The 20825-nt window shown below is 60.1% G+C and overlaps 1 protein-coding gene across 1 annotated transcript; it reads right to left on the bottom strand.

Moving 5' to 3' along the window:
* Positions 1–5826: 5826 nt before the first annotated feature.
* XYLT2 (xylosyltransferase 2) lies at positions 5827–19570 on the bottom strand. The gene is made up of 11 exons (XM_047707380.1): positions 19354–19570; positions 12736–13228; positions 12271–12446; positions 11809–12011; positions 11330–11410; positions 10764–10980; positions 10492–10668; positions 9961–10223; positions 9479–9674; positions 8518–8851; positions 5827–7036 (listed from the first exon to the last, which is right to left on the bottom strand). The coding sequence occupies exons 1-11, from the start codon at positions 19486–19488 to the stop codon at positions 6714–6716; spliced, it is 2598 nt and encodes an 865-aa protein (XP_047563336.1). The 5' UTR covers positions 19489–19570; the 3' UTR covers positions 5827–6713.
* Between the last annotated feature and the right edge of the window lie 1255 nt (positions 19571–20825).

Here is a 20825-nt window from a genome sequence, read left to right as displayed (position 1 = left end):
CACGGGATCCCATGCCAGGCAGGGCCCTGGGAGGAGTGGGTGGGAGGGGCTACAGAAGAAGAAACAAGGTCATGTCCTCTCCTAGAACTGTATTTGGAGGGAGATGGGGCTGTAGCCTCTGGAATGGCAGATCCCTCCCTGACTCTGTGGGTCCAGCCTAGAGAGGCCAGGTAGACTGAGGTCCTTTCAATAAGGGGCCGAATGGGTGACCAACGGGCTTCTTTCCGTGCACCAGGAGAGAGACACACTCACCTCACATCCTTTTCTGGTTCTTGGTTTATCTCAAACCATAAATGGCAGCAAAGGATCTGGCTTTAGGAATACTCAGTCAGGGCCTCGGGTGGGCTGGGGCAGGCCTTCATTGTCTATCCAGCCCAAGACCCTTGAGGCTTGGCTTCTGGTGAATGGGCCAGGAAGAAAGTCTCAGCTGGGGCAGAGGGTTGTCCTGGCCTTTGGAGGGAGGCGGTTTGTAGAGTCCAGTGGCTTCCTCCAAGGACTCTGCCCAGTAGGCAGGAGCTTCAGGGATTGGGGATGCAGAACCCCCACAATTCGGGAGATCTGCCTTGAACTTGTCACTTTGTTCTCTCAGGGCATGACCCCAGCTTCTCCACACACAGATCCTGGGCAGAGGTGACCCAGGGTTTCTTGAGTTTCACTTTGGCTCCCTTTTTGTGAGATCTCAGGTACGAAGGCCCAGCTGGGAAGATGGCTGGGGGCATCTCTGTGGGCTCAGCACTGTCCCTCCAGGCCCCTGGAGAAGCAGGAAGGGGCGGGATGCAGGCTTCCCTCCAACACAGTGGTGGTGCCCCCCAGCAGAGCAGGGGGCTGCTTCAGGGGTTGGGCGAGCAGAGCCACAGTTGGGTGGTGGTGCCGGCAGTGACCTTAGGCCTCCTCCTAGCTTGATGGCAACTGAAGGGTAGGAAAGAAGGGCTTCAGCCATCCCCTGACAGCCCAGCCTCTCTCCACCTGGCCATACATACACTTTCTTGGGGCCTCAGACTCCCGTGTCTCCTCTTCCCCCAGTGATGTTCTGGATCCCAGAGCAGGTGCCCCCTGGGTTGGGGTCCTCTGTCCTTCCTTCCACCCAAAGAGGTGAAGTGGGGCTTCCTTTCAAATCCTGGGGCTCTCCATCAGTGGCCCTTTCCTTCTCCTGGTCTGAGGGGCTCTAACTGGGCATTATGTGTAAATATAATATGAAAAGAGCTCACTTCTCCAAAGCACCTGAGGCAAGGAATGCTAAACGTTCACCTCTCTGCAGGCCCAGATCCCCAAGCACTGTGCAGTCCACTGGTGAACCTGCTTCTGCTGGTCCTTCTTCCCAGTACTCCTAGCCAGTTAGGTGAGCCAGCTGCCACAGGGGCAGCCCCACACAGAATCCCTTTTCCATCTGGGGATAGCCCTGTAACCAAGAAAAGCCAAGGGAACCAGGCAGGCACACACCACCCTTCAGCTTCCATCTGGACCTTCTTCCCCAGGGTGAGCCCAAGATTAGGGTATCACACACTGTCCTCTCCCAGAATTCTCTAGGCATCACTCCATCCTCCCCCTAGCTGCCCTGGGTCCCTGGGCTGGCTTCAGGCCCCCAGTCCACACCATTCTGCTGACTCCCCGGTGCCGGCCCCAAGGGTCCTCCCTCACTTGGATCCGCTGGGAATCTCGGCATCTTTCCCCTGCCAAGACCTCACTGGGGCGTCCCACTGTGTAGAAGCAGGGAAGGGGGCAGTCCTGGGGACCATGAAGGATGACTCAATGCAGCCCCCGATGCAGGGTCAGGGTCAAAAGGTGAGAGAACAGAGCCCAGTCCCTTCTGTTCCCGTGTTACTCTCCCCATTCCCTTTAGTTCTCTCCAGCGAGATGAAGGCACAGAGCTCACTCCTCAGCAATTCTGAGATGTGCTCGGTGGAGAGCCACCACTCCTCTCCAGCCACCAGGTCCCTCTCACTGTCTGGCAGCCACTTTGAGGCTCTTTGGGGAAGAGAGGAAACCTCCTGTGTCCACCTCTCTGTCCTGTCTGTCTGGGATCCAGAAGTGCGTGTGTGGGGTGCAGGATGAGAGCATGCGGAGGTTGCAGATCAGACAATTAGTTTTGCTTTCTGTACCCAGGCTCCCACACGGTGCCCCATCCCTGGGGAAAGGCTGGCCTCTCCCCCTCGGATGTCAGTGCTCTGGGCTTTCTCTGCGGAGCTAGGGAGGGAGAGCTGGGATAAGACCTTTGCCCTCACCAGCAGCTCCCAGCACAGGGTCGCCATTAACAATAACAATCACCAGGCAGGAGAAGGCAAGGACCTTATTAACCCTTTCTACACTGCTGCCCCGGCTCCAGGGGAACCCAGGCTGGAAGGTGCAGGGTCCACAGAGTAGATCCCAAAGGCCCCTTCCATACTGAACACTTGATCTTGCCTGGCCAGAGAGCAGGCGCCCTTTGTTGGGATTGGGGTGGGGGCAACAACAAGGGAAGGGTTGTGGGGCAGGAGTGCCTGTGTATTGACTGGGGATCTGGAACAAGTGGCAGGAGCGGAGACTCTGGCCACACTCCAACTCACACTGGTCTAGCCGCAGCCAAAGGATGGCCATGATGAAACTACCCTCCCCCCAGAGGCACAGTCAAGGGCCCAGCCTGCACCTGGCATGCATGGGCCCACCTCACCTCCCCACGTTGGAATCCCGCTCCAGAAATTAGGTAGGATTGACATGACCGTCTAGCATCAGCTTGACATGTAAAGAAAACTGAGGCACAGCTCCCTTTCTGTGGGGGCATCAAGCCCCCCCGCCCCCCGCAGCAGACTTAGGAGAGCAATGTAACTTTTTCTCTTTCTTTCTTTCTTTTTTTTTTTTTAAAGATTTTATTTGTTTAGGAGAGAGAGAGGTGTCACAGGAGGCAGAGCGGCAGGCAGAGAGAGGGGGGAAGCAGGCTCCCTGCTGAGCAGAGCCCGATGTGGGGCTCCATCCCATGACACTGAGATCATGACCTGAGCCGAAGGCAGAGGCTTAACCCACTGAGCTACCCAGGCTTCCTGAGAGCAGTGTAGCTTTATTCTGTCTCTTCAGCTCAGGGAAGTGACATGTGTAAGGAGTTCAGAGCGGGACAAACTTAGGGAGGGGAAGGAACTTGTGGAAGGGCTAGGCACCCTTACAAGCTGGGGGTCTGTGGGGGCCGGCAAGGACCCCAGAGGACCCCAGTGCCTGAACTCAGCCCCTTCTCCATTCTTCCAGACTGTGGCATCCCAGAACTCGGCTGGCAAGGGCCTAGTCAAACACAGCATTCTTCCCCAGTGGCTTGCTCTAGGTGACCCTATAGATGAAGAGGCTGGGCTTACAGCCCATGGCAAGGGGTCAGGGCTCCATCTGACCCAACCCCGGGACTCAGGACAACAGGAGGCACTCACAACAGTAGCTAGGAGGCTACTGTCTGTGGGGATCTCTGCACGCAGAATGGCAGTGGCAGAGGGGTGGCAAGACAAGGCATCAGCCTTGAGCCACCTTGAAGACAGCCAGAGGGCTCCCCCACCCCAACTCAGGAACCCTGGCCCTGGCTCAGAGCCAGCTTGTCGGCTTCTGCCCTGTTGCCCTGCTCGACCTGTCAATGCCATGCCATGACCCTGTGTCCCACAGAGGGCATTCCCCTGTGGGCCTGGCCTCCACAAAACTCCCTCCAGGACTTTCAGAAAAAGTTGGTGGGAGTGGGCTCAGCTTCTGGCATACCCACTGGCCAGCCAGGGGGGCTCCAACTTACCCAGACCTGTGCACTTCTCACTTCCAGATCACCTCCCGGGGACTCTGCCCTGCCACTTCCCATTGGCCCAGGTAATGGGACTCAGGATGCCAGTTGGCAGTCTTCTGCTCTTGGCTCCCCCTCCAAGGGAACAAAGCAGTCCAAGGTTGCCCTGGAAACTGGGCACAAGGGCCACAAAATACAAAAGCCTCCCTCCCCAGGCGCTCCCCCTCCCTCCAAAGGAATTAGTGCTTAGCCTATGGGGTCTAGACTGCCCCAGCCAACCCACCTCCACCCCTCATCCTGCCAGTCCCGAATCCTGATCTTGACCCCAGGGGGCCCAGCCTGGGGGGAGGATTTCAAAGCCTCAGAGTCCAAACCTCCAGGCTGAGCTAACCCTCCAGAAAGACAGGGGTGGGGAAAACGCAGAGAAGCTGCGCTCTGGCCTCCATGGCTCACACAGGGGAGAGGACGGGGAGGGCGGTCCTCCGCAGCCAAACCTGCTTTCTGAACTGGCCAGGGGTTCTGGAGCCTAGAGCCTGGTCTGGGTCCCGCAATGCTTCCAACTCAGGAGGTCAGCCCAGGCCTGCCAGAGTGGTGTGGGTGGAGCTGGTCCACAAATTAGGATCTCCTGAGGGAGCTCTGAATCCATGCCTCCACTGGGTTCCCGCCTCACCAACGAACTCAGAACCCTCAGGCAGGGCGCCCAGCCACTGGGCTCAAGGTGCAAACTCTGAGCGCTTATGGCAGCGGATGGTGGCTAGTAATAAGTAACCAGGGCCTGGTGTGATGGGGTGAGCGTGGCAGGGCCTGAAACAGAGAGCGCAGGCCCTGCTGATTTCGGAAATGAAGACTCTGGAAACTGTTGTGCTAACCTAACAGCAGCCCAGGTGAACCCTGCCATCCGGATGGAGAGTCCTCAGCCCACAGAGTGTAAATGCTCTGACCGTTACCGGGACCCGCTTAGCAATTTTTCTTTTTATCGACCTGAGTTTTTGTGTTAAAAAAAAAAAAAATTCTAGAGACTCAGGGCGAATTTCAGAGGTTGACAAAAATAGCAGCCAGAACAATGTCATCCTGCCCCCTCACCCGAGTTAGCGGGAGTTCTTCCTGCTGTCAGCTCCTCGCTGGTGACCTGCTCTCGGGAGGGCAGGGGGTGGTCAGAGTGCAAGGCGGGCCTCCTGCCTCCGCCAGGAGCTTACTGCCGCCACTGCAGGGCTGTGACTTCGGGCTCATCATTCCAGTTTCCTGGTGTGCCGCATGTCCATCCTTAAAGCGCCTGCCTCACAGTGTAAGGATTCAATGAGATGCTATGCAGAATGCCCGCCCGCTGGCTGAACAGATCCCCCGCCACCGCCCTTCCTGGCAGTCAAGGGCGCCCTCTCCTGGCCACTAAGAAAACTTGACATGTGGCAGTCGAGGCAGGAATGAGCCCTTTGTTCCCGGTGCAGAGCTGAGCAGGCCTATGCAGGACCTCCGATGGAGTGCTTTTAAAGGTCTGAGAAACCCTGGCTCCCATATTAAGTCAGGCGTGAAGGTCTGATACGGAGCCCCTGCTGACAACAGCAGGAGAGCTGGAGGGAGAAAGGGGTTGGCAGAGGAGAAAGGTGGGACAAACCTTTCCAGCATGGCCCTCCCAGGGCCTTAGGGTGGTGGCCAGGGACCCACGCCACTGTGACTCTTGCCCCTACAATTCCAACTCGAACTACCAGGCTGTGGCTGGGGCTGCCTCCATTCTGGGGGGTGCTCCATACATCGGAGCCGGGCAGGAGAGTGAGGAGAGCTTGTGGGATGGGCCCTGATGAGGCCAAAGGCAAAGAAGCCAGCATCCCGAGGAAGTGCTGGGTCAGGACCCTTGAGAACTGAACTGGCTTTCGTGCTGGCCTCCTGGCCGGCAATGAGCAAGGGCCTATCTGGCCCTCAGAAAAAGAGGGAGCTGCTCTAGATGGGTTCCTGCCTCCCTTCTGGTTCTTGGATTCTAAACCGTTCCCACTCAAGGGAAATAAAACTTCCACCTTCTCATGGCTTTCAGAGCATACCAGCGAAGACATTCGGGGGAAGGCCAGACAGTGCCAGCTTCCTGGCAGCCGGGAGGAAGGACACGGAGGCTTGACTTAGAGAGATAGAGATATATTTCTTCTGTTGCATATTTCAGACTACACGTGGAGCTTTCAGGCACAATGCTTCTCTAGACTCTTCGGAGAGCCCCGACAGAGTTTTCTTCCCACACTGCTCCCGAGGGCTCACCCCTGCAGCGTGGGAGCCCAGGTCTGGCTTGCAGTTCTGGGTACCTGGGAAACTCTGCATTGGTCTCAGCAGGCCCTGATGCCCTGCCTTGCCCCTCGAGGGGCCAGACATGCTGGAAAGCCTGAGAGCCAGCCCCACCCCTTCTTCTATGGTCCCCTGGCTACAAGAAGAGAGGCTGTCCCACTAGAGTCCAGCTCTGCAGCGCTCCCCCAAATCACCTGGTCTCCGGGCCTCAGAGCCTGGCGTGGCACTTGTACCCCCGTAGAGCCTCAGCCATGAGCACCATAGGCCCAGGCTGGGGGAATGAGGTCCCGGAGAGTGAGGCAGGCCCGGCCTCCTCCAGAGCAACAGCAGATGGGCTCGTCAGGCCCCTGCTCCCCAGAGCCATGGCCCACTTCCTGGGGCTGCTCTGAGCCCTATTGCACAGCTTTCATTTCCAGTTCCTCCCCCTACCACCCATTAGAAACAAACAAACAAACAAAAAAACCCAAATAATAAGAAACCTAGAAGGGAAAGCGAGGAAGAGCAGGGCGTGGAAGCTGGAGCCCTTCTCCCCACACTCCTGCCCTCCGCTGGGGTTCCCGGCAGAACCGTGAGCAGTAAGGAGCATGCCCCCTTCCCTGCCGTCTGCGCCCATCCTTGATGGCTCAAAGGGGTAGCCTGCCTGGGCCTCTGGCTCTTGCCTGTGGGGAGGGGACACCCCTCCGCTGTCTGTAAGGTGCAATCCCTGGTTCATCCGGAGGCCAGGGCCCTGCTACCTGAGTCGCCCGTCTGCTTTGACGGGTCCCAGCTCTGATTTGGGGTCGGGGGACACAGAGCTCCAGCTGGTCAGTCTGCAAAGCTCCAGGCCGGGGCAGGCGGAGGGGCCCATGGCGCACAGTCCGGCCACAGACCAGAAGCCACTCAGCTCCCCATCTGTCCAGGCCTCCAGGGCCGGGCCCGTGAGCTCTGCATGCCGCCGGGCGGCCTCCTCTGCAGGTTCCGGCTGGGGCAGGTTCAGGATACCACTGAGGCCCTGGAAACTCTGCTCCATGTACTCATTGTGGGGTGGCCCAGCATGTAGCCAGCTTGCGTCATCTGCAGGGTGCAGGACAGACAGTGAGCGGCCCCACCCAGCCAATTCGGTGAAGGCCAGCCCCCGCCCCTGGCCCCTCCCCATGCAGGTCTGGGCGCCCCCAGGTCTCTCCCAGCTCTACCAGGGAGTCACAGGGCGCTGAGTGACCTGTGACCTTGTGCTGACCCACAGAACTTTCTGGGCCTGTGACGCCATCCGCTTTCATGAAATCAAGGCCATAATCTCTGAATTCCCAACTTCATAACAATGAGATCAAGGCACTTTGGGAGAGGAGGTAACTTTCCCATGATGGTCTGGTCTCTGTCCCCTGAACCCCTTCTCAGCCATCCCCGGGGGTTCCCAGAGCCTCGGGCCCTCAGCTGTGGGGCCTCCTTTCTTTGCTAGCCTCCCTTCCCACCACCCCTTACCTCCTACCTTCTTGACCCTCTGTTCCCCTCATGCACCAGATGCCCATGGGCTTTGTCCCCTCAGCTTAGAACACCCTTCTCTGTAAAATTCCAGCTCACTGGGGCTCAGCACCAATACCGGCCCGCTGGACAGCTGCCCTCCACCTGCCCCACCTCCTGCATCAGACTCGGAGTCCCGGGAGAGCAGGGGTGTGGCTTGTCTGCTCTGGATCTGCTACAGCCCCCGCCCCCCCCCCCCCCCCGCCTATACCCCATCCATCTCGGGGTTACTCCTGATCTTCTCTGTAATAAGATGGAGCCAGAGGAAGGAAACAACACCTACCTATTGAGCACCTACTGTATATAAGCTATGTTTACCCACATACTCATCCCTGATATCTCCCAGGGGTTAGTTAGTTGTCCTAGGCCCCTCTTGAGGGAACCTGAAGCCTGTGCCTGTGTTCCAAGCCTGCTCCCTTAGCCTCACCTAAGTGTGGGCTGGGCCACAGGATCCCGCCCACCCAGCCACATGGTGGTTTGGGTGCTCAGTCAGCTCTGCTGCCCCAAGAATCAGGAATCCGGGGACCAGGAGGCACTGGTCAGTCTCTACCACACGGAGAGGCCAATATCATGTACTGAGAAGCCAGTGCCTGGGGCTGACACACAGACGGGACATGTGGCCCCACAGACACATTTCCTGGGTTCTGGGGGACAGCCCTGCATTCTTCCCATAATTTCCCCATTTTACTGGAGCTGGTTTGAGTGGACTTGTGTTCCACACATCCTGGAGGCCTCCAATGGTTCTATCCCTCCTACTTTAAACAAGTAAGACCAGGGCTCGGCTCTGAAGGCCAAGTAACCAAGGATAAAGGTCCAACCAAAATGTCAGAACTACATTCCAAAGCCAAGTCCACCTGACCACAAAGCTTGCCTCACTGCCCTACCATGGTACAGGGATACTAAGGGACAGATCATCCAGGCCCCAGCCCTGCCCCTTTCCCCTACTCGAAAGTCAGCCCTGACGGTCAGCTTCTTGGGACCGGTCGCCTGCCTGGTGAATCCTATATCTTGTCTGGCTTCTGGGCCTAGATCCTTACCTTTCCTGAGAGGTAGTTTGCGGTTGAAGGTCAAGGGCAGCACGAGGAAGCGGGTCTCACCCAGGGGTTCCCAGAATTGAAGGAGCCGAACAGTCCAGGCCCCTGGCCGCAGGGGCCGGCTCAGCGGGGGCTTGTACTGCGTGACCTCGGTGTCCGCGTCTACCGTGACGTCATACGACGTGGCCACCACGTAGGTGGGGTCGATCCACACCACGGTGGCTGTGAGGTTGGTGCCCCGGGCCCAGCGCTGCACAGCCACAGGCTCGTCCAGTGGCCCCAGCAACCCCCCAAAGTTCCGGAAAAGACGCTCTTTGGGGTCCCACTCAGTGCCGACCTGTAGGGAGGGAGGCAGCTGGGCGGGCGCTGGGGGAACAAGTCCTCTCTACTCTGATACTGCCTCTAACTGTCTGTGTGACCTTGGCCCAGTCACTGCGTCTTTTCAGGCTCCAGCCTCCCCATTTGCAGAAGGAAAGGCCGGGACTGGGATTTGCTCTAAGATCTTTCTCAGCTCTCAGATTTGTCCTAGGCTCCTGCTCTGGCTTGCTCTGTTGTGCTGGGGGCCACAAGGCTGAGCTGAGGTTTAAGGCCCTGCCCAGAGACCATCCCCACATGAAGCCACAGCCTGCAAGAGCCAGAGGACACTCCATAGCCTAATAGAGTATCCAAGTCCCTCTAGAAGGAAATCACTGCAGTGTCATAGAAGACTGGGCTTGCCCTCTAGAGCAATACAGTCATCTCCCTGCTCCCTGCATGTCCTCTGTGCACCCCACGAGGGAGGTGCCCCTTGGCGTGCGCCTGTCAGGGAGACCCTAGCTCCGTCACTGGGAAGGGAGAGCCTGTGAACCCAGTCCTGAAAGGCCTAACTCAGTCCTTGTCCCTCCCGTGGTGTCTGTCCCCCTCTTCCTACTACCCGGAGTCTTAACTGGGGGTCAGGAAAAAGCAAGGGGAGGACCTGTCCCACCTCCAGACTCTGGAGCCGGCTGGCCTGGCCACTGCGCCCCAACAGCTTCAGCGACCCCTGGGGCATCAGCCACATCTCAAGCGTCTCTGCCGGCCCCTGGGCTGAGGGCTGCACCGCCTGCGTCACCAGGTAGCCCTGGAAATGGTCGTCATAGAAATACAGGTGCACGCTGGACGGCAAGCCCCGGGGCTCAAACCTAAGAAGGTTCCAGCAGGGAGAAAGGGAGATGCCATCAGCACACCCGACGTGGCCTGGAGTCCCAGGGAGGGGGCTCTGGGTAGTCCCGTCCCCAAGCGTGTCCTTTGCCCCAAATCTCACACCCACAGCACCTACGTGCCTGGCTCTTGCTCTCTTTGCTTTATTTGCATTCTCCCCTGCTTTGGAGGTTGGACTCCCTGGGGTAGGGGCGGTCTCTTTCTGACTGGCCTCCCCACAGGGTGCCACATGCGCAGGGCCTGCAACAGGTCAGAAGGAGGTCTCACCTGCAGAGTGGGGAGGCCATCAGGGGTGTCGCGGTGGCAGCGTGGCGCAGGCTGAGGCGGGCGAAGGCGGTGTAGGCGGTGAGCATGACGTCACTGAGCCCACTGGGGCCATCGGCCACATCGTAGGTGTTCTCCCAGTACGCCTTGAGAGCTGGTGTACCCGGTGGGTAGCTGCCATAGAGGTGGAAATCCAGGATCTCCAGGACCTCCTGGTTCACGGTCGACTCGAACTTCCGGGCGAAGAAGGTGGGTCTGGAGACTTGCTGGAGCGGGAGAGGCAATGAGGGTGAAGGGGTCTGGAGGTCCCAGGTGGCGTGGCTAGGCTGGGGGGGCCCTCCCAGCACTGCCTAGACATCAGCCTCCTGGGGCCCTTCCCACTGCCAGCAGAGCCCCGAGAGCTGCTGCAGGGGAAGCCCCCCCACCCCAAGATTCTCTGATGGGGGCTCAGCTTGAATCCCTTCTGCCAGCAGAAAGGACAGAGAGAAAGGCTGGGCAGGGGGCGGCCGGGCAGGGAGGTCCCCGGGGAAGCACCTGCAGCCGGAGGAAGTCCTGCGGCTTGAAGTCATTGGGCGAGCAGCCGCACCAGTCCACGATGTGCTTGTACTGGCACTTGCAGCCCAGCCTGCGGTTCCAGTTGGTGACCCGCAGGTTGTTGTCCACTAGGCTCTCGCAGGCCGGGCTGTTCTCCAGCACCGTGTGGAAGAAGGACTGCGGCGGGGGCGGGGGGGGGGGTGAGCCACAGGCCACAGCCCACAGCCTCCCCGCCCTCGCAGTGGGGGTGAGGGGGGACCCGGGTCACCCACCTCGGCGGGGAGCAGCGTGTACGTGTAGAACTGGCGCAGCTGGGCCACCAGCGGGTCGTCCGTGTACACTACGTACTCCACGAAGCTGCGTGTCAGCACGAACCAGTCCGAGCCGCCGTCCACCACGATGCCCGCCGGGATCTGCCGCTCGCCCAGCCGCCACATGTGTGAGTCGCACTCGTGAAAGAGCCGGTCTAGGCCCTGTTTCTTGATGAACCTGCCAAGGCGGTGGGGGTCAGACGGGCCACAATGAGGGTCATGGGGGCCAGGGGGCAGATGGGCCACAATGATGGTCATGGGAGGCAGGGGGGCAGATAGGCCACGATGAGAGTCATGGGGGGCGAGGGGGCAGAGAGGCCACGAGAAGGTCATGGGGGGCAAGGGGGCAGATGGTTCATGATGAAGGTCGTGGGGGGTAGGGGGACAGACAGGCCACAATGACAGTCTTGGGGGGCGGGGGGCAAGCTCTCTCATGCACCCAGGGACCAGCATGCTTCAATCTGGGCTTGGCCGGGAGGCCCTATAATCCTGCTGTGTGTGGGAGGGGCTGTAATGAGACCCCTCACCTGGAGTTGTCCCGGCCATGTGACTTGAGGAAGTTCTTGTCCCGGTTCTTGGACAGGAAAGTCACCAGCTCCTCGTTGGTCCTGGAGAGGGGATGGGGCACGGGGAGTGTGTGTGAGGGGACCGGCTCAGGCTCAGGCCCCATTTCCCACCCTGGCACCCTCTGCAGCTCCCTGCCAAACAGGGAGCTGTCCAGGCCACTTGCCCTGCCCTGGGCTAATGCTCTGGGGTCATGGGCACCTGCAGCTCCCGTCCAGCCCTGCCCTCTGACCGTGCACCCCAGTCCAGGCCTCTGTCCACTTCCTAGTCCCTTGTCACTCTCAATCCTGACATGATCTTCTACCAGGCCCTCCCCTCAACCGGGGCTGTGGTCCGGGGACCAGAATGAGGCCTGGAGGAGGGGAGGGAGTCGCTCAGGACCCTCCCACCCCAAGGACCCCCCTCCCCGTCTTCCCTGGAGGACTTGGAGCAGTGCCCGCACCTGGTCGGGTAGTCGGTGGCACTGAGGTTGATGAAGAAGTCCCAGGCCCAGCCGGGCACCTCTAGCAGGTCCCGCATGCTCCGCAGGTACATCCGCAGCAGGCTGGCCCCGCCCCAGATGGTGACCATGCGCCAGGGCGTCACCCGAACGTTGTCATACTGCCGGGCCAACTCCACGACCTCACGGTGCAGGTAGTTGGAGCGCTGCAGTGGATGCGGGGGTACTCAGCAGCCACAGGGGGGGCCCCCCGGCATTACAACTTCCTGCCCCCCGCTTGGACAAGTGACACGGAATGGAGAGACCACAGGGCAGTGCTCCAGCTCCCAACCGGCCGCGCCCCACGTTCTCGGCCTGCTCCCCTGTCTGGAGGCCACTCGGGCAGACCAGTGAGCCTGGCTACCGGTGACCTGCTGGGTCTTGGCGCGACTCGCTCAGGTCCCTGTGCTGTCCCTCCAACGGTACCTTGTCTACGTGGATATAGAAGAAGTGCTGCGCGTGGTAGACGGCCTTGAGAAGGCGCTTCAGCTGACGGATGGCACGGCCGTGAACCACCAGCATGTAGGCAATTCGGACCGGGGGGCCATCCGCGGGCTGCTGGGCCCGGACCTCGTCCCACTGGATGCCGGGGCTCATCTTCCCTGAGCGGAGAGCAGGAGCAGCAGTGAGGCCTCTCCCCAGGCCACAGGGTGGGGGTGAGGCGGGAAGAGGGCCGCCTGCTTTCCAAAGGAAGGACCTTGGACTTGGAGCCTGTCGCTCCGGGGTCCTAGCTCTGCCTTGGCCGCTCAGTGCACTTTATCACCAGCCTGGCCGGCGGGGGGGGAGGGGGGGCCCTCTGAGCTTTCTTCCTCTGGGCAAAGAAGGGTCCTGCCACGGCACCCCAGCCCTGGGGCGGCTACCCCTCCACCCAGCCCTGTCTCTTCCTCTCACCAGCCAGCTGGCAGTGGCGGGGCACAGCCTTGGGCATGAGGTTCCCGGCCTGGTGCAGGCACACCACATTGGCAATCTCCTGCTGGCACTGCTTGGAGCTGGCCCGGGCGAGAGCAGACAGCGCGTCCTTGCCCACGATCTCACACTTGGGGGTGAAGCCGTTGTCCGTTGGCTGGGGGGCGCCCTCCACGCTCCCTGTGTCTCCATGCGGTGGGAAGCCGGCCGCCCCAACCAGCGCCTCCCCAGCTGCTGCCCCGCTCAGGTTCTGGCGGCCTGGGGCCTCTGGGGGTGGGGCCGGCGGGACACGGCGGCTAGCTCTGTGCCGGCTGGTGACCGCCCGTACCACCTTGGCCACGGGCACGCCGGGGCTCTCGGGACGACCCCGCCAGCGCCCATGCCTTCTGCCCGCGCTGCCCCGGCGCCCGGCTGAACTGTCTGTGTCCTTGGAGCCCTCGCCAGGGTCCAGCGGCCGTGGCTTCCTCTGCCTTCCTTTCTGTAAAAGATGGGCAGTCGCGGTCACAGGGACAGTCGCTGTCCTCCTGCTCTTTAGCTCCCTGCTGGCCTCAGGCCTAGAAGGCGCTGCCTCACCCTCTGCCCTCCGAGGAGGAGTGCCATTCGCAGGAGGGCTCTGCACAAGGAGGACTTTGCGGGGAGGCCTCCCTGAGCAGTGGCTAAGAAAGTGCCACCAGGCCTCCAGGACACGGCTGCAGCCACACCACCACGTGCTCACACCCCAGGGCCCCGCGTCCCCCTGGGCTCTGGAATCAGACACCGCTCTTTTTCAGCAAATACGAACGTGAATGTCGCAGAAGGGCGTGGAGACCCTGGAGAGGACACGTAAGTCCCACCTGGGCCTGGACAGGAAGAGACCGAAGGAAAGCGTTCTGCCAGCTACAGAATGTCCACGTGGGAGTGTGGAGTGCAGGAGTAAAGGGGCCTGGCCTGGTGGGGAGCCCCGAGGGGAAGCCTGAGATCCCAAGATTGGGGGGATTCTCTGGGAGGCAGAGACTAAGACGGAGTCAGAGTGCGTGACTTTCGTTAACACCCAAGCAGGCCTGTCCCTGGTGTTAGAGGGGACAGAAGGAAGAGCTTTGGACAACAGTGCAGCTCAGAGAGAACCAGGGCCAGCTGCTGGGGATGGCGCAGATGGCACAAGCCACTGCCACACGCTGTCACCGGCTGGGAGGCTGAGGCGGGGCCTCAGGGCACCTGCAGCTGGAGGCTGGCACCTGAATGCTCCTCACGGCGGGATTTCTCTAGAAGGGAAATCACGGCTGCCACACTCTGCTTCCTGGCTCCCTGGCCTCTTCTCAAACCAGGTGCTCCCCTAGATGGCCTAGTCACTCCCGAAAGGCACGTGTACCCACCATCTTCTCCAGCTCTCCCTGCCCCCCTCCTTGGTGCCCCTCCCTGCGGGACCAAATCCCACCCATCCTTCAAGAGCTGGCTCCAGAGTCCCCTCCTGAGAACCGTTCCATTTGCCCCCAGAGGGGGACGTTCCCCCAGCAGGCTGGGCTCCCAAGGGAGGGACTGTCACACCAGCCCCATGTCCCAGAGTCCGGCAGTATAGCTGACACACAGAGGACATGCAGCTCATGTCTGGTGGCCGAGGCATGGAAAGAGCGGTGCGACTGCTCCCTGAATGCCTACCTTGTCCGAGCAGGTTCCTCAGCTATGACATGGGAGAGAGGTGTGGGCGTCCGTGAGAGCGAGCGCACACTAGTGTCCTGGAGGGCACTGTCTCCACCAGCCGTCGGGTGCACCCTCGCCGTCCCGAGGCCCCTCCACGGGCCTCCCTGGCCACCCACCATGGGTCATGGGCCTTTCCTGGCCTGGCCTCTCGACAGACAGCATGACCTGTGATCCACAGTGCCCTCCTTACTAGACTGTCGGCTGTGCTCTTAGGGCTTCTGCTGTCTCCCTGGCTGCTCCTTCTCCATCTTCTTGGCCCATCCTCCTCCATCTCCTGAGACCACCCTGGGGCTCAACCTCACCCTCGCTTCCCGGCGACCTTGAGCAGCCTCTGAACTCCAGCCGCTCTCAGGTGTCGCTTTCTGGCCCGGACTGCTCCCTTGAACCTTCAGGTGTTTAACTGCCCGCCTGAGCCCTCGGTATCTCCCCTGAGAGCCTGACAGATCTCTGGAACCCACAAGTCCCAAAGCGAGCTCCTCCTGTTCCTCATGACCTGCCTCTATGACAGTCTCCCTGTCTTGTTAACGGCAACCCTTTCCTTCCAGTCATTCAGGCCGAAACCCTTGAGGAGTCATCTTTGACTCTAGTTTCCCTCACACCCCATCAGTCCCCCACCAGTAAGCCCTGCTGGGTCCACCTTCATAATACACCTCTCCCGGCCTCCATCACGGCCACCCCTGCCCAGCATCCCTGGTCCTCCTGCTCCTCCTCTGGTTCCCTGATGGTCCATTCCCATCAAAGCAGCCAGTGTGTTCCCGTTAAAACAAGCCCCACTTCACCACCCCTCTGCTCCAAACCACCCATGGGCTCCCCTCCGAGAGAAAAACCCCAAGTCCCTCCAAGAGTGCACAGAGGTTGTGTGAATTGTGTCTAGCCGCCCCTCCGGCCACCCCTCCCTTTCTGACCTCATCTCCTGCTAACCTATCATGCTCACTCTCCTCCAGCTGCAGTGGCCTTCTAGGTGTCCCTCCACACCACCTGCCACGCACTGTCCCCTGTGCCTGGAATGCCCCCCCCAGATGTCCCCACTACTATGCCTTGTCCCCTTCAATCCTCTGCTCAGATGCCACCTTCTTAGCAAGGCCCACCCTGACCTTCACTTAACTTTTCCCACAGCACTTCCTTCCTTTTCTCATGCTAGAATGTCCTTATTTCTTCTGTGTTATTACAGGTGTCTCATCGCTCACAAGAATGGCATGTACATGAGGACCTGGCTTTTGTTGTGTTGTTCACTAATGCATTCCAAGAGCCCAGCAGAATGTCTGGCAATAGGAGAAATGGCAATAAATAGTTGCTGAATGAATGAATGAGTGTAAGGTTCTTGGTATAGGCTCAGCATCTGAGAGATGCTAATGCCCTCATTATTATTATTACTATTAACTATCGCTGGAAAAGGATTAGGAAATAGTCAAATGTGAAGTCAGAAGAGGCGACAAGGCCCTTAGACACTGTGGACTCTATCGGGTTGAGTTTTCCCTGCCCCCTCACCACCTCCCATCAGAGCACACAGCAGGCGCCCTGCCTGCCAGGCCGACAGCTACCTTAGGGCTAGAGCCCTGCTCCTCCACCCAAGCACCCACACTCTCTGCTCACGGCACCCAGCCAGCCTCTGATCTCTTGAGAGATCTGATGAGAGCTGGGGGTGTCTCTCTCCATCTGAGGAGACAACACAACAGGGAGGGCAGGGTGGGAGGCGGGAGTAGACCTCACTCTGGACCCACACTGGGGAGGGCACCCTGGACCGCACAGTCCCCAGGAAAAGTGACTGCGTAGTCCCTTGAGCAGAGCGTAGGTCAAGCTGGTGATGTCCGACCTGGCGACACCATGGGCAGAGAAAGACATTCGTTCTCAAGCTCTGCTGGATAGAGATGGCAGAGCCGCTGTGGGCGCGCGCAGTGGAAGCCGGTACTGGCAAGTCAGGAAGTTGGTCAAGAGGGCAGGGCGTGGGGCACACAGCCAGGCTGGCTGCGGTGGGGATGGGATGAGGGAGGAGGTGGGCAGGCTGGGGCCCTGCAGTGCAGCAGGGAGCTGGCTGACCCTGAGGTCAATCCCAGAGAAAGCTGGGGGCCCGGAGGCAGCAGTGAGGAATGGGGGGTGGTCCCTAGTGGAAAGCCAAACGCCACCGCTGCCCACCCATGTTCATAGGGGCATTGGCAAGGCCCCATACTTGTCCCCCCAAAGGAACTTTCCCTAGTAGCCCTGAGGTCAGGGTCCCCTTTGCTTCCTGAGGGTGGGGACCTGCTCTCTGACCTCTGGCCTAGATGCATTCTGGCCTTTGAGGTCCCCCTTCCCCACGGAGAAGGTGTTCAAGTCCTCTGCCACTTCCAGAGAACACAGAATGGCTTCCCCCACACCCTACCACCTTCAGACATCTCAGGCTGTGTTTAAAGTAAGTGGTGAGACCACGTTTGTGAAAGCTTTTAAAACCATAAAGTGGTTCTTTGGACATTAACAGTCAGACCTGGTCTCCACTGCAGCCCCTCCATAGATGGGCAGAGTGTGCATCTAAAACGCACGTGACCCCACTGCCTCACCCCACGTCACTTACAACGGCACCTGGGTCCCTCCCTAGGGTCTCCAGGATGCACCCCGGACTAATTCTCAAACCTTCTTCCAAGGAGAAGTATGCCCCACCCTCCTTCCCATTCCTCGAAGACACCCAGCCATGCCCACTCTGTGCGCCAACTCTGTCCACCTCTTCCCCTGCGCCCACCATGCTTCCTGCCAAAGCCTTCCCCGACCACCAGCTCCACCATCCCCCTCAACACAACTGAGTTGCCTTCCCACTGTCAGCCTCCCCCCTGCTCACCACCTGCCCTCCGGCGCCCCGGCCTTGTCTACTTTATTTCCGTATCCCCAGTCTTAGCAGAGCCTGTTAGGGAGCACGAGTTAACCATCTTTTGTTGACTGACCAACTGACCTGATGAACGGATCCCTAGGCCCAGTGTGCAGAGCCGAGATCATATTATTTCCCAGTGGTGTAGCACGCACCAGGAACTCCTGCTAATGCTTCACGGACATCATTTTTACTTAACTGTCACGATGGCCCAGTGAGAAAAGTGCTGTGAGTATCCCCTCTTGAGGGAGGGCGGTCACTGCTGAGGACTTGGAAGGAGGCTAGGTAACATGCCTGTGGTCTCACTTGGCAGCAAGGCCAGAAGTGGACCCCGAACGGGGAGGTGGGCTGGTCGGACTTGGAAGCCCACTGCGCTGCCTGGCAACCCCTGGCTCCGGCAAGGGGGCTGCTGAAGGGGTCCACGTGCCAATGCCTGCCTGCACTGCACAACCTTTAGGTCATCGAGGATCTCTACTATCCCAGTCCGGTCCAGCCCTATCAGCCTCTGCCAGGAACCTGGACGGGGAGGTGGGGAGGTGGGACCCCTATTCTACTGCCAGAGTCCCCCACCCCAGGCTGTGGGCAGGCCAGCAGGGATTTGAGGCCTGGACAGTCTCTCAGCCCCTTCAGAGACTCACTGAGCCACGAAGCTGGGGGCCACTGGTTTCTGTGAGGCCTCGGCGGCTAGGCTATAGCCCTCCCCAGAATGGTCACCGGCCTCTGCTCACACACTCCAGGGTCAGAGGGCTCCCCAACTACCTCGGAGAATGTCGCAGCTGCCCCGTCTTCTCACATGGACCCTGAAACACTCTTCCTCCTTCTCCTCCTCACTGGTCCACACAGAACAAGTCAACTCCCTTTGCATGTCACAGAGCCAGCCTCTTCCCGACCCCACTCAGCATCTTTTGGAGTTATGGCCTCACATGACTCTGTTACGACTCCCTCAACATCCCAGCCTCTTGGTTCCCCCAAAAGAGACAAGGGCAGCCCTTCTCCCAGTCTCCACAACAAGCCTTCCAGACTGCCCAGGTGTAGAAGGGGTAAGTGGACATGGAGCTCCCTTGGCCTTCACACTGCCAGGTGGAGAGACCCAAGAGGACACGGCAAGCAGAGCGACCGACTCTGAGCCCTAGAAGCACCAGAACGGAGGGGATAGGGGTATGGGCAGAGAAGCCCTGCTCACTGGCCCACAGCTCAGGGCCAGGGTTTGGCTTATCTCCTGGACCTTCCAAGATGGCCACAGACCCCACTGAACCCTTCCTGACCAACGTGGGAAGCGACGTATCAGGGCCCCAGCTAAAACCAGCCAGAAGTGAGTGACACTCTCAGGGCAGGGATCTGGGTACTGAGCTGGACAGGTTTGTCCCTGCTCCGGGGCCTGACGCTCTGCTAAACCAGCTGATGCTGTCCCCATTCCCTAAGAGCTATAGGCCTCCCCCCCACCATTCCCTAATGTCCTGAAGCCACTCACCAGCTCACTTCCCCCAGCCATCTCCTCCTGAAGACCCCCGGCTTTCTTCAGACCCCAGGTTAAGAAAGCCACGCCTGGGGAACACTCCAGTCCTCTCCCTCCGGGTCACTCCCTGTTCCCTCGGTTGCCGTACTGAGTTCCAGCCCCGAGCTCCACTTCTCCACTGACGGCTGCCCGTCAGGCGCTTCTGGGAGCTGATGCCCGGGGTCCCTCGGCCCCGCTCCTCCGCCCCCTCCCAACTTCAGAAAGTTTGGCCTGGGGCTTCCCACCTCCGAGCAGGCTCGGGCCCGGCTCCGCCTCGCGGTCCAACGCCCCGCGCCTGACCTTCATAGCTCCCCGGGCCTGGGACCACCCCACCGAGACCCGTTCCTCCCACCTGGGCCCCCTGCCCGCCCGCGGCCCGGGCCTCCGGGTCACGCACCGCCCCCGCGCACAGTCCGTGGGGCCCTCCTGGGAAAGAGGCGCCAGGGGCCCGACGCCCCGCTCCCGGTGGCTGCCCGCGCCGGTACGCACGCGGCCAGTGCCCCACTTCCCCGGCCGGGGCCGCCTGCAGCCCCGCCAGGACCCCGCGCGCCCCCGCGCCCGGCCTGCCCGCCTGCCCGCCCGGCGGTCGGAGCACCTCGCCCGGCTCGTCCTCCTCCAGGCCGCTGAAGCTCCACACCACCAGGCCCTGCAGCAGCAGGATGGCCAGCGCCGTGGCGATCGCCAGCTTGTAGCGCCGCACCAGCTTCTGCACCCGCGCGCTCGCCACCATCTTCCTGCCCCGGACGCGGGGCGCGCGCCCAGCCCTGCAACCCGGCCGCGAGAACGCGGCTGGGCGCGGACCGAGCCGACTCCCCCCTCCCAAGGAGGAGGGCCGGGCGCGCGCTGGGGCGGGGCCCACGGGTTCGAAATGCCGCGCCCCGCAAGCCGGGGGCGGAGCCTAGGCCCGCCCGAGCACCGCCCGCCTCCCAGGAGGTCCCTTCTCTGTCTCCGTCTGCGGCGGGCTCCCGCGTGCGCTCACCTGGTCCTGGACCGTTAGCCCATTTGTACCCGCTGGTGGAGAGGTCGGCTATCCAAACCGTCGCTAGCCGCCTGGTGTCTCGGGGGGGGGGGGGGGGGGGGGGGGGGGCGGGGACTAGGCTCGGTGCTGATTAGCTCTCCGCCCAGGGCGCGCAGAGAATGCTAGAGCTCCCAGAAACGCCGAGATGGGAGAAATTGTGTAAATGCCACAGGCCCCCGCTTAAAAACCGTGGAGGCCGCACCACCAGGGCAAAGTCTAACCCCCTTGCCTTGCATCCGAGGCTGCGCACAGAGTCTCCTTTCCTCTTGACTCTTTTCATCCTAAGGATCTTAAGGCCTCTCCCAGAGCCGTGATTCCCAAATTCTAGGGTGCATTGGAAGTACCAGGAAATCTTGATAAAACAGATTGCTGCTCCCCACCAGAGTTTCTGCTTTGGTAGGTTGGTAGGTCGGGAGTGGCGCCCTGAGAATTAGAATTTTCAACAAGTTCCCAGGTGATGCCTATGCAGCTAGTCTGAGACTACACTTGCAGAAACTTGTTAGCCCTTTGCATATCTGTTTTCTTTGTCAAGTACTAGCAGCTGTTCCCCACCTCTGTCCTCCTCCCCATCAGTGGCATCCCTCCCACCAAGTGCTTCCCCAGCACCAGGCAGCTGACCCGCTAACTACAAACTGGTTGTGATTTTTCTGGGATCACGCCTCATTCACTTTTGAATCCTTGACCTGCCATTGGACACCCAGCATTGCTCAGTAAATGCTGCAAACTAAAGAGGAGGTGAAGCCCAACTTGCTGTTTTAGCAGCTGACGCTAAAGGTTTCTGAGGGTCTGGTATGTTCCAGCACCGCGTAGACAAGGTGTGAATGCCGGCAGCCCTCCCCTGAACCTGGCAGTCCACGGAGAGAGGGAAGAGAAGGGGGAAAGCAGTGCCCACCAAAGCAAGGTGAATGCCTTCCTGATGAAGCCAGGCATTACGAGAAGGAAGCAATAAAAAGAGCAAAACCAAGATTGAAGATTTAAAATAAAGACTTTAGAATCCCCGACGAGCAGTCTGGAAAAAGAAGTGATTATTTGTTTATTTATTTACTTTT

This window comes from Lutra lutra, chromosome 16, assembly GCF_902655055.1.
Source record: "Lutra lutra chromosome 16, mLutLut1.2, whole genome shotgun sequence".
Taxonomy (NCBI): Eukaryota; Metazoa; Chordata; class Mammalia; order Carnivora; family Mustelidae; genus Lutra; species Lutra lutra.
Note: the sequence above shows the minus strand (reverse complement) of the source record. Positions and strands in the feature narration are given on the sequence as shown.